At 40.4% G+C, this 16,074-nt stretch overlaps 1 protein-coding gene across 2 annotated transcripts in view; it reads left to right on the forward strand.

The window, feature by feature from the left end:
* Positions 1-10,231, forward strand: part of LOC109463519 (tumor necrosis factor alpha-induced protein 8-like protein) — a 19,522-nt gene extending 9,291 nt beyond the window's left edge. The window contains exons 2-4 of one of the 2 annotated variants that reach the window (XM_019760356.1): positions 5,519-5,778; positions 6,271-6,577; positions 9,968-10,231. In XM_019760356.1, coding sequence (XP_019615915.1) covers positions 5,519-5,778; positions 6,271-6,577; positions 9,968-9,987 — 587 coding nt within the window. In that variant the 3' untranslated portion in view covers positions 9,988-10,231. The remainder of the gene's footprint in view (positions 1-5,518; positions 5,779-6,270; positions 6,578-9,967) is intronic. The other variant, XM_019760357.1, reaches the window with a different exon arrangement.
* Positions 10,232-16,074: the final 5,843 nt, after the last annotated feature.

Raw genomic sequence — 16,074 nt, forward strand, 5'->3', positions numbered from 1 at the left:
CCCAACAATTTGACGAGATGTGTATTGAACACTATAAGTTATATTATATATAAGAACGTGGCTATATACACTCCCGGAGTGTATATAAAATCTATTTGTCTTTTATATACACTCCGGGAGTGTATATAAAATCTATTTGTCTTTTATATACACTCCGGGAGTGTATATAAAATCTATTTGTCTTTTATATACACTCCGGGAGTGTATATAAAATCTATTTGTCTTTTATATACACTCCGGGAGTGTATATAAAATCTATTTGTCTTTTATATACACTCCCGGTGTGTATATAAGATTTGTCTTTTATATACACTCCCGGAAAGTTGATAGGGCATTCGAATGATCTGTCGCCGGTGCGAAGACCGCGCGATCGGCTGTGTTATCTGGAGTCACCAAAGGGACCGGGGCGAACCCCGGGTTGGTCTTGGTCTGATAAATGCACGCCAGACCGTGAGGTCGGCGCTTCTTCCGCATGTATTAGCTCTAGAATTACCACAGTTATCCATGTAGGATGTGACGATCAAAGGAACCATAACTGATTTAATGAGCCATTCGCAGTTTCACTGAGACAGTTTAAACTTGCACGTGCATGGCTTAAACTTTGAGACAAGCCTATGACTACTGGCAGGATCAACCAGGTAGCGAGGACGCCAGGGGCGCGCGACCGGTCTCGCCGCCGCCGGGAGTGGAGGGTCCCGGGCCCCGCGCAAGCGGGGCGGGGCGGTCCGCTCGACCGAACTTCGGTGGAGATTTCCGTGTTGTTTTCTGATTTTCATCATCCAATAAGATAAACTTGAAGACCGAGGTTTAAACTTGGTGCCCCTGAATCCTCAAACACTCACAAAAACCCAAGTTTTGGGCCTACCAAGGAGGCTAGTATTTCGGAGTGTATATAAAATCTATTTGTCTTTTATATACACACCGGGAGTGTATATAGCCACGGCGATGGTAAAATTTCCTAGGGGACATGTTGGCCCTGGAGCCAATTAGCTACCCAGGAGACAGTCTGACACCCAGCCTATCCAAACAAGGATACCTCAGTGCACCACCAGCCCTGCTGCCTCTGCCTAAGGGGTTCCTGACATCTGTGTGAGCCTGACTCCAGGGCTATTTTGAGAGGGTCAGTGGACAGGCAGGAAGACAACTTCAAGATAGGAAAGGCTGGGTGCAGCTGTGGAGTGTCTGAGTTTGTCCAAAAGTGATATTGTCCTGTGTCAAAGCATCACTACTTTTCCAGCTGATATCTTCAAGCCCCAGTTTGGACTGTTGTGCCCAGAGGCTGTTATTTACTTCAAGCTTGTGTCTAATTTGACGGTTGAAGATTATATAGGAAAGACTGAGTCTAGCTGAAGAACGTCCAGACTGTTGCAGCAGAAGTAGCAAGAACAGAGTGGAAAATAGTGGCCTACATCAAAACATCACTACTTTTTCTGCTGAAATAGCTCCGAGCCCCAGTTTGGGACCGTTGTGCCCACAGGCTATACTGACTACAAGCTACCGGTAAGGTGTCTAATTTGAGGGGTGATAGGTCAGACGGTGGTTGGACCAGTTAATTTACCCATGCTGCTGACAGAGGCACTGTGAGTGCTGGCAAGGCTAGGCAAGCAGGAAGGAACCTCACACAGGAAGACAAGCTGTATACGGAAAGTTGAAGTTAGGGCACCAGGAGTTACATACCTATAGAGACAATTTGACTTTGAACTGAACCAAGCCGCAAACCAGCACCAAGAGTCCACGTCTAGCGAGATATTAGTCGTTTAGGACAACAACTGCTGGACAGTGCCGGCAAGCCGGAAGGACCCTTTGGACAGGAACTGACATTGAAGCTGTGTACTGAGAGACGCAAACCAGCACCAAGAGACCACGTCTAATGAGATATTAAACCTGAGGACAACAACAACAGTCAGAAGGATTGTCCGACAGGAAGACAAGCTGTGTCTAAGGGTTGAAAACAGGCGACGTCTTCTTCTGTCAGAGAAGAAAGGAGAAAGGTTGACATGTCGGATGACTCAGACAATTCAGACTCAGGCAAGCCTGTCATGGTTATTTTTGCTAAAGTCTCTATTATCATTGGGGCAAATTATGGGGAACAATTTACCTGGAGAGTGCCTTTACCAAGTTTCTTGCCTGTCATGTTTATTTTATTTAGGAAAATAGTAAAATTTGGGCAAATTATCTGCCAAGGAGCCGGCATGTTGAAATGTACCCTTAACCATGACTCATAGGCCTGGCCTGTCATGTTTATTTTTGCTTGAAGTCTCCACTAGGAAAATACAAAAATTTCAGCAAATGGGGAATTATTTATCTTGAGACTTTGGCCTCCATAGGGTTTCGTAAAATTTGAGCAAACGGAGAATAATTTGACAGGGGAGTTTGACCAGCATTTTGATATGACTACTCATTCTTCTGTTGAGTGACCCTATTTTTTTTCTCCACAACCCCTTACGAAGGTCTGGTTGAGGCTATGTTTTCCCTACATTCTTAACCTATTCTCTGTCCTGTAGTTAGAAAATCTCTGTACAGATGTTTGGTGGTGCCTTGTTAGTACCAGGCTGTCGTGTGGATCCACACAAATTCCTGCTCCTGTCCAAAAATTCTTCAGAGTCCAAAACAAACAGCCACAGTTGTCCTGGTGGATTCCAGAATGCAGGTCTAATCAGTCTACTCTCCAAGCAGAGGTTTGGGTTTTGGGGTATTTTTAACGTGTTTTTAGGCTTTTTTATCAGGGTTTCTTTTTTGCACTGGAATTTTTCTTAGGTTGCGTGAAAGAAAAACTCCAGTGCAAAAAAGAAACCCCGATAAAAAATTTAAAAACGAGTAAAAAATAACCCAAAACCCAAACCTCTGCTTGGAGAGTCTAATCAGTATGCTTCCCACAGTGGGCTGCAGTCCTCACTAATAACCTGTATAGAATCTGGGGAAAATGGAGAGTTTGTAGTACTTACATGTAGCTAGACAGGTACAGAAGTGGTGGCAAAAAAGTTGCTGAGGTTGTCACTCCAGAAATACCTCAGGGCTGGCCTATGGGGTGATAGGTTCCAGCTGTGACCTACATTAGCAGTAAGACTGACAAAAGGTTTTGTCATTGAAAGATATCTGCTTCATCTTACTGACTTGAACTTGGAGTTGACTAGGTCTTACAAGCTGACTAGGTTTTGACTACTTGGATGACTTAATCATTTTATAAGAATTGTCATGGGATTACTTTGTTTGGACAGTCCAAGTTACCTATGTTGTCATCATCATGGAACTTGAACCATGTATATACCTTGGAATATATAAGGGACCAAGGGACTTAGCAAATGTCTCCGGGTTAGCATCTTGAAAAGGTGTATATTGGTATAAGACACTTGTTAAGTCAATCCTTCCACAAATGTGGGGAATCTCGCTCAGTAAATAAATGAATGAATAGTTCCTACAACATCTGCTTGGAGCTAAACCATAATCCCAACACTAACAGCTCCTAACCGCCCTGCTCTTCCCTCAGACTGATGCTGTAGACAGATGTCTGCTGTCAGGTTAGAACCTATGAATAATATAACATCCGACTTGTGCAGATGGCACATCATCAGTATGAATCTGGTTCATTCAATCCTGGTCCAGGGTTCGAAATACCGGGTACATGTTCACCTTAGTGCACCCAAATTTGAGGGCCTGCAAGGGGGGGGTAGTGATTATGAATTACGCAAAATTTTCGCCGCCTATTACGAATTACGTTTAAGTCTCAGAGCTGATTACGACTTTACGATTTGCGGCTGTTGTCCAATTACGAATTACGTTGATTTTTGCGGAGGTTGCCTACGAATTACGAAGTCTAAAACGGCCTGATTACGCCTTACGAAAAAGGGCTTGCAGGCCCTCAAATTTGGAGCTGTGCACCCAATTTTTTTCTGTGGGTGCACCAGTGCACCCAAATATTTCTTGTAGGTTTACATATGTCAAGATGTGAAATGTTGAGTAGTACTAGTATTCAGCATACATCTGAGTGTCAGAAAAATAGTACAATCATTCTTGTAGTACTTTTCTTTAGAAACAAATTTAAACATAATTAGTTTTCGCTGACATTCTACATGTACTTATTTTATCTTATATGGTTGACCCACAGAAAATTTTGTGCCCCTACTTTTTAGGTTGGGTGGACCAGTGCACCTATTCCCAAAAATGAATTTCGACCTCTGAATAAGGATATTATCATGGTTTTGTCCTGTTATTACAGGGGAATGTCATGTTAACAATGATAGATCACAGTTTGGACCCCGATCCTGTCAGTCCAGGCAATGATTCTGCTTTAAAGGCTGGACAGAAATCAATAAGTGCACCTGGTACAGCAGTAGTGCTGTAGGATGACCTTGTTGTTGTTGTACTGTGGATGATAATTATGATGAATGCTTGTACATGTATCTTGTAATAACATGTTTATGCTAATTAGAGGTACTAGTAGAATATTTCAGCAGAAAATTATGAATTTTGAGATAAAAGGACTTTTAGTGCCAATATAGACATGTTGAAATATATGTAGTAAGTGTTTGAAAATGCCAGACCGCAGACCACCAAAACGTGACCAATATCCCATATCTTGATACTCGAAAGGTAAAATATTGTACCTGTAGTGTTGATAATGATACTATAGTAAATATGGCCGGCCAAACTACATGTAACAATGTAATAATGTAACACATTTTTTGTGTTAGACACAGTTTACAAAACAGTTTAACATGTTGTGGTAAAAAATCTATAAATAATAATTTACAAAACAGTGAGACATGTGTACATATAATGCTATATACAAGCTTATGTACATAAAAACCTAATTGCCTGCCAACATTTATCCCCCCCTTAAGTGGCAGAGTCGGGCGGGCACACAGGGTTCAAGTCCATAGCTCAAGATTACCAAATCATAATTAAATTATGTGACAGACATGCTGAGTAAAAGTTCTAAACGGGAACTATGCGGCTCCAGATGTCTTACTGAGGGACGACTGTGTGTGCGAAATGTTGGTTATAATTAGCTTGAGAAATTAATCCCCTCTACTGTATACAACTGCATATTAAGGGACTTAACTACACAGTGTTAACAGTTACAGTTTTCTGTGAAAATGTGTATGAATTTCACCACATAAAAACACTCCTAATGATAGTTTACCCCCTCCCGTGTAGTGGCGGAGTCCGGTGGGGACGCTGCGTTCAACTCCAAGAACATGGTGTTACGCGCGCAGAAGAAAGTCCTGAGCCGCATGTCCACCAGAAAAGTCGCCAAAAGCTTCATGGACAACACAACGGCTAATCTGATGGACAACCTGTACCGCATCATTCTATAAATTATAACTGCGTGCAGAAACAAATGTCTAATGTCCTGACAATGTTTCTCCCCCCCCTTCTGTGCAGTCAAGCAGGAACAACTTGGATTCTCCCCTCTGTAGCCCAAGATTAGGACATCAGAAGTGTTACAATTTTCTGTGAAAGTACCAAAAAGCATTCTTAATCGTAACCTCCTGCCAATGTTCTTCCCCCTTTTTAGTGGCGGAGTCCGGTGGGGACGCTGGATTCAACTCCAAGAATGTCGCGTTACGGGCGCAGAAGAAAGTCCTGAGCCGCATGTCCACCAGAAAAGTCGCCAAAAGCTTCATGGACGACACCACGGCTGACCTGATGGACAACCTGTACCGCATCGCGCGGAACCACTCGGGAAACAAACGGGAGGCCGAGAAGGTGATGAAGGATGCGGTGAAGATCGTGGTCAAGATCGGGATCCTGTTCCGGAACGAGCAGTTCTCGCAGGTGCTTTAGGTGCTTTTTATTCCTTTCATCTCAGATTCCGCAACCTTGTCATTCAACGGTCTACTCTGTTACCATCTATTTCCAACATAGTAGAGCTACTAACAGCATCTCAATGGAGCCGCGAAGTCAACATACCAGGCTGGTTTGTAATCAAAATAATAAATTGAGATAAACATAAGAAATTGAGCTGTTTTTATAAACATATTGTTTTTGCTCAATTTCTTCCTCTTCTTCTTCTCCAAACAGTGACCTATGACCTGACCAATGACATTATTTGTTGACGCCTGTCAACATGGTAACTGGTGTTGGGTTACATAATGTTGCAATTTCATGATCTGCTCTGCTCCTGTCACCATATACTAGTAGTACATGTATGTGAATGTGTTTGAGTAAGGATTAACAGAGCAGACCGTGTCCGAAGGTAATCACTAGCTACGCATGGGCTTGCAAATGTCACTTCTCTAGTATTAAAATTGTTCTCTTTTTTCGCAGGAGGAACTGAGGATCGCGAACGACTTTGTGCGGAGGTTCCGTAACCTGGCCATGACGGTCGTCAGCTTCTACGAGGTGGACTTCACGTACGACAAGATGTTCCTTCTCCGCTCGCTGGCGGAGTGTCGCGAGATGCTGCACAGACTCGTGCGGAACCACCTCACCGAGAAGTCGCACGGCCGGATAGACCACGTCTTCGACTTCTTTGGGGACGGAGCGTTCCTCGACGCCGTGTTCCAGCGGGAAAGCCCGCACAGAAAACAGCTGGGACTGATCGTCAAGGACTTGCACACGCTCATGGACGAAGGTACGGTCTGAAGACAAAATTAGTCAAAATTAGATAAACTTGAACAAATTTGTGCTGTTTTTATATTATATGGACATCGTATTTATCTCGAGAGCATGCACAGAAAACAGCTGGGCCTCATCATCAAGGAATGAAGATGAGCTCTTTTTATTTTGAATTGTTCTTTTTTTTAATCTTCTCTTAGATAAGCTTGTTATGAATAAATTTATATGGACCCGTTTATCTTTCAATGTTGAAGATTTTGAACTGATTGCTTTTTGTAAACTCTGAACAGTAATTTTCTTTTTGCACAGAGCTATACTATCATGTTCTAGTTCTGTCTTTCCTAGGTTGCCTGACAGAGAAATTACCTTTAGTTATTTTCTTTTGATATCTAAGCGTTGTCTATGTTCTTTTTCTACTGCATTTTTATGGACATTGTAATTTGTCAAAAAGATTCAGATAAAAGTAGTCATGCAATAAATTAAACAATGCATAAGGTACTTTATTCTTTTATGTTTAACTTAATAGTCTCCAAATATATTGTAGCAAACATAAATTATGAATCATGGCTAACAGGATTTGAAAAAAAGCCATTCGTGGAAAATAATCTTTGTGCTATTAAATGATATACATTGTACATACATGTATCTAGGTACTTTATGAGAGTAACATGAATCACTGTGAAGTATACTGAAGTATTTACATCTACTGGAGATTAATACATTTAGCTATAAGCCTTATTCAGTTATTTTAAAAAATAGTCTATTTATTGTATATTAGGACCACGTTGCCATTAAAAAAATCAAATTCACATTCAGTAGACTGTACTATAGTGGGTACATGTAGTTAAGCTTTTGAAAAGAAAATGAACAGTTGAACAGTTACTGGACAAATAATTCTGCACAAGATGCCTTAATCCAGCATGTGTCTAATGTTTTCACAGTCGTGTGGACATGATACGTGTTCTCCTGTGTGTTTTTGTTGATCGTAAATGCACAAAGTAACGTAGTCAGCTCTTTTCACCACCACTGATGTTGCTAAAAATAATGCGATGTCTTCCCCCCACAGCTGAGTGTGTTCCAACATGGTGGCTAAATAATGTCTGTCTGCTGTATGTGACTCATAATAACCATGTACATGTAGCTCTGCTGATGATTGACATACATGATTTACATGTAGTCACTGCTGCTTTAAAATTTGTGGCTGTATGTAATAATGATAGCTTTGACCAGGGTGCTATCCACGAAACAATCCCCACACCCTGCACCCCCCAAAAAACTGATAATTTACGTCTATGACATCCTATAAGATGCTGTACTAGCCCCTTCTACAGCCAGTGCTTAGAAGCTAGGCTTTTTTGGGACTTACAGTTTTATGTTGTTGTTTTTTTGGCAAATCAGTTCTTAGACTTGGTTTCTTGTAGGCTTCTTGTAGCCAACAAGAAACTTAGAACTAATCTGCCATTAAAAAAAAAAAAGAAAGCAGATTATAAGACTTAGTTATAATAACCACCCAAAGCTTAACTCCTGGGGCAAATCTACATTCTTGGATATGTGGAGACTATCCAGAACGTATCTGGGTACAGTAAGGCTCTATATGGAGGTGGCCTACGTGAGACCTACGAGAGACTGATATTCCAAAGCCCCCAAAAAAGCCTCATAGAGCCGGGCAAGTGATATTAGAGGAGGCCAATGCTTTACCACACTTCTGGCAGATCCATAATTTTTTTAGAGTCTTAAAATATTTCTTTGCCCCTGGAGCCTTTAAGAATGCAACTAGAGGTATTTTAGAGGATTTAATACACTCACACAGGCATGTTTGATATTCTGGAACTACAAATCTAAAAGCTAGGACGTGACAGACAAACTTATAACGAAGGAGAGTTTAGTTACAAATTACGGTAATTATCCTCGAGTGAAAGAGAGAGAGAGAGAGAGTGCTCATTTTACCTGCATCTGTCTCTGAATAAGTGCCTGGAATATCACACTCACACATTCAGTCCAGACGCTGAAATATAAGGCTCAGGCAATGTCCTCAGATGACTTAAGTTCTGCCCTGAGTGGGCTACATTATAAGGATTGGGCCTATGGAAAAAAAATGTTGTGTCTTGTTTCAGTCCTGAAAAAATTAGGGTCGGTAGGTAGCGACTATCGTTTTTCCTCTTCCTTTTTTTTAGACTTTGGCAATCTCTAGTAATACAACTTATACGATAATACAGTTTTAACTACACTGTATTAGTAATTATTATAAACTTGCATGAGCACTTTAAAATTTTCAATGTTAATGTTGGAAAACTGATTGTACAACGTTTCATCACTCAGGTGTCAGATCAAATAATGGAGCTAGAAAAGGTTGGTTGATTTATGTCCCTTGCAGGGGTCCACCTAGAAAAAGTCTAGGGTTGGCAGTTTTTCTAGTCAGTTGGGAAACAGGAAACACAACATTTTTTTCCTAGGCCTGAGTGAGCTACATTTATAAGGATTAGACTCTGACCCTTCCACCCATTATACAAATGTTATATGAGGAGAGATTTGGAGTAGCAGTGAGTGATGTTGCCTCAGGGAGACTTCTCGTGCAATTTAAGGCCTTTTATAGATTCAATGTTTCATCCTTAGATGAGAGCAGGGAGGTTTCATCGGTGGAGGTTAGACATCCACATATTAAGATACGCAAAAAAATGACTGATTGACTGACTAACAAAAATTACAGACGAAAGGTAGTGGATGCTACCTGAAATGTCTGACAGTTTTGAAAATCATATCAAGTTGCTTGTCGTAAATATAATGTGGCAAATTTTCATAAACGTAAACTAAACATAAACTGCACTAGCATTGCTTCAACTTGGTCCAACAAGGGAGAAGAGATGCTGTCCTAGTAGCCTAAACTTGAAACAGCCTCCTTCGCAGATTTGTAGGGTGGCGGCATTTTTTTTTTTTTTTTGGTGAGCAACGCGAGTTATGCTGGGGAGGGAAAGTTAAGTCGCCGAGGGAGTTTTTGCCGGGAGAGACGGTTTTTGTTTGCATGGCACTGCCATCATTTCATGATTTTGAGGAAGACTTGGTACCAGTTAAGTCTAGACAGATACAGTGCACTCCTCCCCTGAGTGTATAGTGAACGAGCCCCGGGGCCATCCAGGGCAGGGTTTCCAGGAATGTGGGCATAGATGTGGGTCAGAGAAATACCTGTGGACATTCCATGCCTGTGGACAAAATGCCTGTACAATTCCAAGAATTCTTGCAAACTGCACACAATACTGTGCCATTAGGCTCCTCCCTGAGACGTCGCCAAAAAGTGGATAGCACCCTGTACTGAGCCAAGCGCACCTGTGGATAGCACCCTGTCCTGTACCTGTGCCTGTGTGCTTTGCTGTGTCTGTGTATGTTTAATGCATGGCTGTTTGTGTTCCAGTAGAGCCTGCACAGACATGAACACCCCCGCCCGCTCCAATGGTACGGCCCCCTTGCTAACGGGATGATTGACAGGTGACATGCCCCCATCAGGACCCACAACTCCTTATATGGAACACAACTCCTTATATGGAACACAACTCCTTATATGGAACACAACTCCTTATATGGAAGCAAACAAAAAGCGCTGTGACAAGAAAATCATCAGAACTCTGCAATCATGATAGATAATAATATAACAGTTATAATTATATGTATGACATACAGTGTACATTGTATCAGGGCTCGAAATTCATTTTTGGGAACAGGTGCACTGGTGCACCCAACCTAAATTTTTGGGTGCACCATATGAAACAAAACCTAATTGTAGGACTTACTGCTCATCTTCTGAGCTTGAATCTGAAATGGGAGCTAACTTCAAAAGTACTATAACAACGATTTTATTATTTTTCTGATACTTAGAGACCAAGAATATCTGGTATACTATTACAAATGTATGCATTTCTAATATTAAAAATTCCTACAAAAATGGGTGCACTGGTGCATTGGGTGCACAGCTCCAAATTTGGGTGCACTATAAGGTGCGCATGCACCCAGTATTTCCAGCCCTGCATACATAAGAACCAAACATGTAGCAAATTAATAAGTAGGAACAATTTTATACATAATCACTAACACGTGAACTGTGATAAAGCTAACATAAACTATAGTGTAGGCAGAAGAAATAGTACTAAGGGTTTAGAGTGAACTCATTACTAATAGTCTTGTCTAGTGCAAGCCTGGGGATATCATATTTACACCATAATATACATGACACATACATGTACATGTACATACAAGACATTTAAGCAAGGACAACAGCAACAAAGTTTGAAAGGATCTGACATTTTGTTTGCAGTTCTGGAAATGTCGTGTGATGTCAGACGACATTTTATCAGTTACATAACCAGTATTACGGGAATGAGACAGCATAAAGTCAGGAGTAAAATAAATGTATCTATAAGCACTGCCCCAAACCTATCAGACATTGTTACAGTATCAGACTTATTATATGACCCACTCACCTACATGTATCTTACTGCAGTTCTTACATAACAATGACATGACTGTGTTACGTACCTACCTACTGTGTGACAGTGCAGCTTTACATGTAAATTATGTATTGTATGTACAAATGTAGTCCTGTATGTCCCCCTCCCAGTAGGGCTTGCTCCGTGTTCACCTGTAATCCTGCTTGCCATGTTTATGTAGGACCTACATTGTACATCCCTACATGTACGTACTGCTTGCAACAATAATTTAGGACGTATGATACTGGTATACATTTCTTTGGCAGCTTTTAAGTCCACCTGTCGGCAAGAAGTTTTTAACGGTGCCTTTTGTAACTCCAGTAAGTTCTGCTGTTGCACAAGCCCAGCATATTCAGCATGGCTAATCTTCTACTAATTCCTCAGATAACCAGAGGCTTCACTCCAATGTTAAGGAACTCAGCTTATAAAAGCAAGGAAAAGAACAAAACAAAAATGATTCAATGTTTGGTCACAATATACTGCATGGAGCTGCAGCTTAACTGTAACTGTGCGTTAATAATATTAAGTTACTTCATCAGTTCATGTGCAAAAGTTTGGACTATCATATACATGTATATGGTAAGATTTTGTTTCGAACAGTCTATTTTACATATACTTCTTGCCCACCTTTAAAAAGGAGCCTACATGAAATCATCTTCTTCACTGTTGCTTGGATTATGATATAAACTGTATTTAAGTTTAACTTTTACAGCAGCTGTACAATAGCAGAGCTTTTTATATATTAAGTAACAAGTGTGACCTGAACTGAACTGAACTGATGATACTAGGTATAGGTAACTAATATCAAGGTACTTCTCTAAAAACAAAAATGCTGCTCATCTTTTTGTGAACTTTAAAACTCTCCATCTCAAGTTATAATAAGAGTATTTTGTTGTCTCTCACCAGTTTCACACTCTCCACAGTACTATAAGCCATTTCCAGGAATTTTGCAGAGGAGGTTATTTTAATCTTACTACCAATATTGTTTAATAGTTCAGTCTTTTTGTAATGTCTGGTGTTGAAATGAAATTGAGCCTTTATTATCTGCATGGACTTGATTATAGAGTTATAATACAGGAGCAAACAGAACATGCAGATACTTCTGATCATATACATGTAAGAACACAGTCATTATACAATTTCATCATAAAGTACATTCAATTTTCTAGTGTTCTGTTTGCTAACTCAAGCTAACATGTACAAAGCATGGCTCCAATCTTTCTATTTGCATGTAAAAACAGTGTAGTATTTATTACAATTATAGTAATCTAGAAGGAAATAGACAACACATAGTCTAACTGTGATAGTACTCCAACAGTTGGAAACTTGAAATGCAGCACATACTGTGTAGATAGCCACATGGTTTCACTGATAATGCAGTTCTTCAGAATACTCTAACAAACACAAGAAGTTACAGAGCTGATATGATATGATAATGTTATCCCACCCATTTGATATATAGTCTAATGTGTTTGTATACAGTTACATGTATGATAACTACAATACTGTACTGCATGAAATAATGTACTTACACAGTACACTTGCCTTTGCTTCTGGTAGCTACATATAACATCTGTGTCCATAATATCACCAGGGTCCATAATATCGCCACCTTGAGAAACAGTGTGCTTAAAGATATTTTTACTGCTACATACCCTAGGCACATGTATGTACATTTGAGGTGTGCGGGAGTGCATACCATGTTGCAGTAAAAATATCTTAAAGCACACTATTTCTCAAGGTGGCGATATTATATGGACCCTGGTGATATTATGGACACGGATGTTACTCTCAGTATAGTTTCTATTCTGTTGTGGAGGTGTCAGTACTGTTACAGAGAACATTCCACATTTTCTTAACACCTTGCTTTAATAGGAATTTGCCATTGATAATCGCAAGGTGCATTTTGTACATTATAGTCCAGTCTTTGGTTCCATGGCAGCTATATATTATATATTAGGCTTTTAAATAAAAGCTGTACTTTCCTGAGGACATTTCCAATTGCTGATTAGCTTTTGTTGAATGCTTGGAGCAGCTGCTGTTTTTTCTAGTCTCCACCAGACTCCTTTGCAGGCTGAATAAATTAAGTAGAAATTCGGCTAAGGGGAACATCATTGGCCAGAGGAGTTGGCCGGCCAAAGAGGGTCCAGCTTGCCTCAGCCAATTTCTACTATTTATTCAGCCTGCAAAGGAGTCTGGTGGAGACTATGTTTTTTCCAAGGAGGTTATTAATAAAAAAATGTCATTATTTTTTTCTAATAATTGAATGTCTAATTTTTCTCCAGTAAATTGTGAAGTTGACTTTTCGATATGTTGCACAACCGAAGACAAACAATACGAAATTAATGTACAATGTATTTCACTGTATTACAATGAAACAATGTACAATGTATTAACATGTACAAAGACTATGCTGACAATCATGGTATCAAAATAATACTGAATTCTTGGTTTTGATGTTCAAGCAGATGTTGGAAGTTTTTTTTGTAGGTCACAAAAAATGCAGTATGCAAATATAAAACATAATCATGGTATTCTAATTCTCACACAATCTCAGTTGTAGCATTGCACATTTATATAGCAACTTTTAATCACATGGATCTACAATGTAGTTACCTTAAAGTTAAAGGCATCCAATGCAATTTTAGAGCAGCAAAACTGGAAATATTCTGAATGAAGCAATCTTTGTGATGTTGACACATACTGTTTCACATGAGCACATTGGAATCAGCATTTCATACTTTGGGTATTTAAAACTGCATAAACAAGCCCCAAGATGAGTCCTTTATTTTCCGGGTGGCACCATAGAAATCAGCCCAGGGCCCTTCCAGTAACCATTTTCTGTCAGAATTTTTTTACTTTTTTGCTCCATGAGGGTCAATATACAATGGGATAGTGTGGTTTCAACTCAGTATGTAGATAAATGGCTTGAATATGCCCTAAAAACTGAACTGGATGCCTTTAATGCAGCAGAGCTGGAAAATCTGAACTTGTCTTTCCCCCAACTCTCACTACATTACTAATATTAAGGGTTGGAAATAATAAATCGATTATGTTACACATAGGAATATTATAGATAAGGATTATGTATTGGAAAATGTGTGAAAGGCAAATGTGTATGTTACAGTATGTATGTATGAAGTCGAATAAAATGCATCATGTCTTGGTCTGATGTGTTATTGTTTTATTTCTCTTCGGATGCTTTCTCTCTGCCCAAGGATTTTGAATAAGAGTGCAGATTTTTTTATGAAGGATTTTTAGCTGCAGCTTTGAATACAAAGAATTGTAGGGCCATTCTACATGTAGTACACCAGACTCCTTTGCAGGCTGAATAAATAGTAGAAATCTCCCCTGGCCAGTTACGTTCTTTTTTTAGGCAGATTTCTACTATTTATTCAGCCTGCAAAGGGGTCTGGTGAAGACTAGGACCAATCTACGATATTGCTAGCCTCTACCAGGCTTCAGGAGGCGGCTTGATAAATAGCATGCCAGGGGAGTTGGTCTGCTGGAGAGAACAGTTTGCCAAAATGTACTCTTCAGCGGACCAACTCCCCTGGCATGTTATCTCTCTCTATTTGGCCGATCTCTACTCTTTCCAGCCGCCTCCCGAAGCCTGGTAGAGGCTAGGATATTGCAGACATGCTAAGTTTTCAGATACTTCGTGTCATTTTCAACTTCCAAGCAGACATGTTATGCTGGGCCCCATTAATATATTCCAGTCTAGGGTAGCAAACCTCTCTGGGCCCCTATCGGGTGCAGCCCATTCATTTAACGGTCTCCCAGTAATATCGACTTTACAAAATGTACATTTGACAGAGTACATTGTAGATACATCCAAATCATCAGTGCACGAGCGCCACCATGCAATAGTGGGCGGTACTGCAACAAGGGCCTATTGGTTCAGTGAGTCTTAATGGCAATGACGTACCAGTATACTACCATGGTCTCTTCAATACTAGTAGTCCATGCAATAGCGCCATGTAGCGGCTTCTTTTGAGTTCGCAGGCTGTCCGATTTCCATCCAAGGGGTTGGGCAGCCGAGTAGTATAAAAACAATGTCATAGATTTAAAGGCATCCAATGCAATGTTTTTTTTCTAATCAGTGCAAAATTTCAGGGCAAAAAACAATATTCTGGATGAGGAAATCTGTCTGATATTGACATTTACTATTACCATTTCTTGGTACATTTTCGTCATCACTCATACTTGAAGTGTTTGAAAAAGCCTCAAAACAAACTACGTGAGACACTTTTACACTACTTTCGTCGCTCCATCCAGGGCAAAATGGGTATCTGACTTAGGTTGGGGAGGTAAAAGGCAGTGGAAGGAGAGGGGTGGGTAGCCTCTACCAGGCTTGGGGAGGCGGCTGGAAAGAGTAGATATCGGCCAAATAGAGAGATAAGCATGCCAAGGGAGTTTGTCCATTTCGGCGGCATGCTTATCTCTCTATTTGGCCGATATCTACTCTTTCCAGCCGCCTCCCCAAGCCTGGTAGAGGCTAGTTTATAAGCACGAACTATTGATTGATATGCAAATAGGTGAAGACACTGAGTAACTGCTTTTTGGCGTATATGTTATTACCTGGATGTCTAACCTTCTCCGACGTACTGTGGGACTATCTTTCCCTGCCTACCCAAAAGTGCAAGCCGGCCTAACCTCCTTAGCAGGCCCGAATAATCGTGATCTTGTGGGGATCATAACATGTATAATGTGATATCATATCAGTTCTCGGTAGTCCCTTTCTTGAAGGCCGCCTCTGCCTTGGTTTCTACGTAGGCGGGTAAAAACAAACCCGGTACAATCAGAAACAGTCATGCCTTCAAATATCAGAGTTAATAAACCAAGAATTGAGGTGTTCAAAAATTGTATTTTCCTAGAACTATCGTAGAGTGGAACTCGTTGCCACCAAGCACAGTTGGGGCATCATCACTAGAAAGCTTTAAATAACGCCTGCAGTTAAATGTGCAAAGATGATTGTAACAAGTCGTTCGGTGTGATATAGCTAGCTGCCGCTGGTGTTGGGTTACATAATGTTGCA

The sequence above is a fragment of the Branchiostoma belcheri genome, unplaced genomic scaffold (genome assembly GCF_001625305.1).
Source record: "Branchiostoma belcheri isolate BF01 breed outbred unplaced genomic scaffold, Haploidv18h27 scaffold127, whole genome shotgun sequence".
In the NCBI taxonomy this organism is placed as follows: domain Eukaryota; kingdom Metazoa; phylum Chordata; class Leptocardii; order Amphioxiformes; family Branchiostomatidae; genus Branchiostoma; species Branchiostoma belcheri.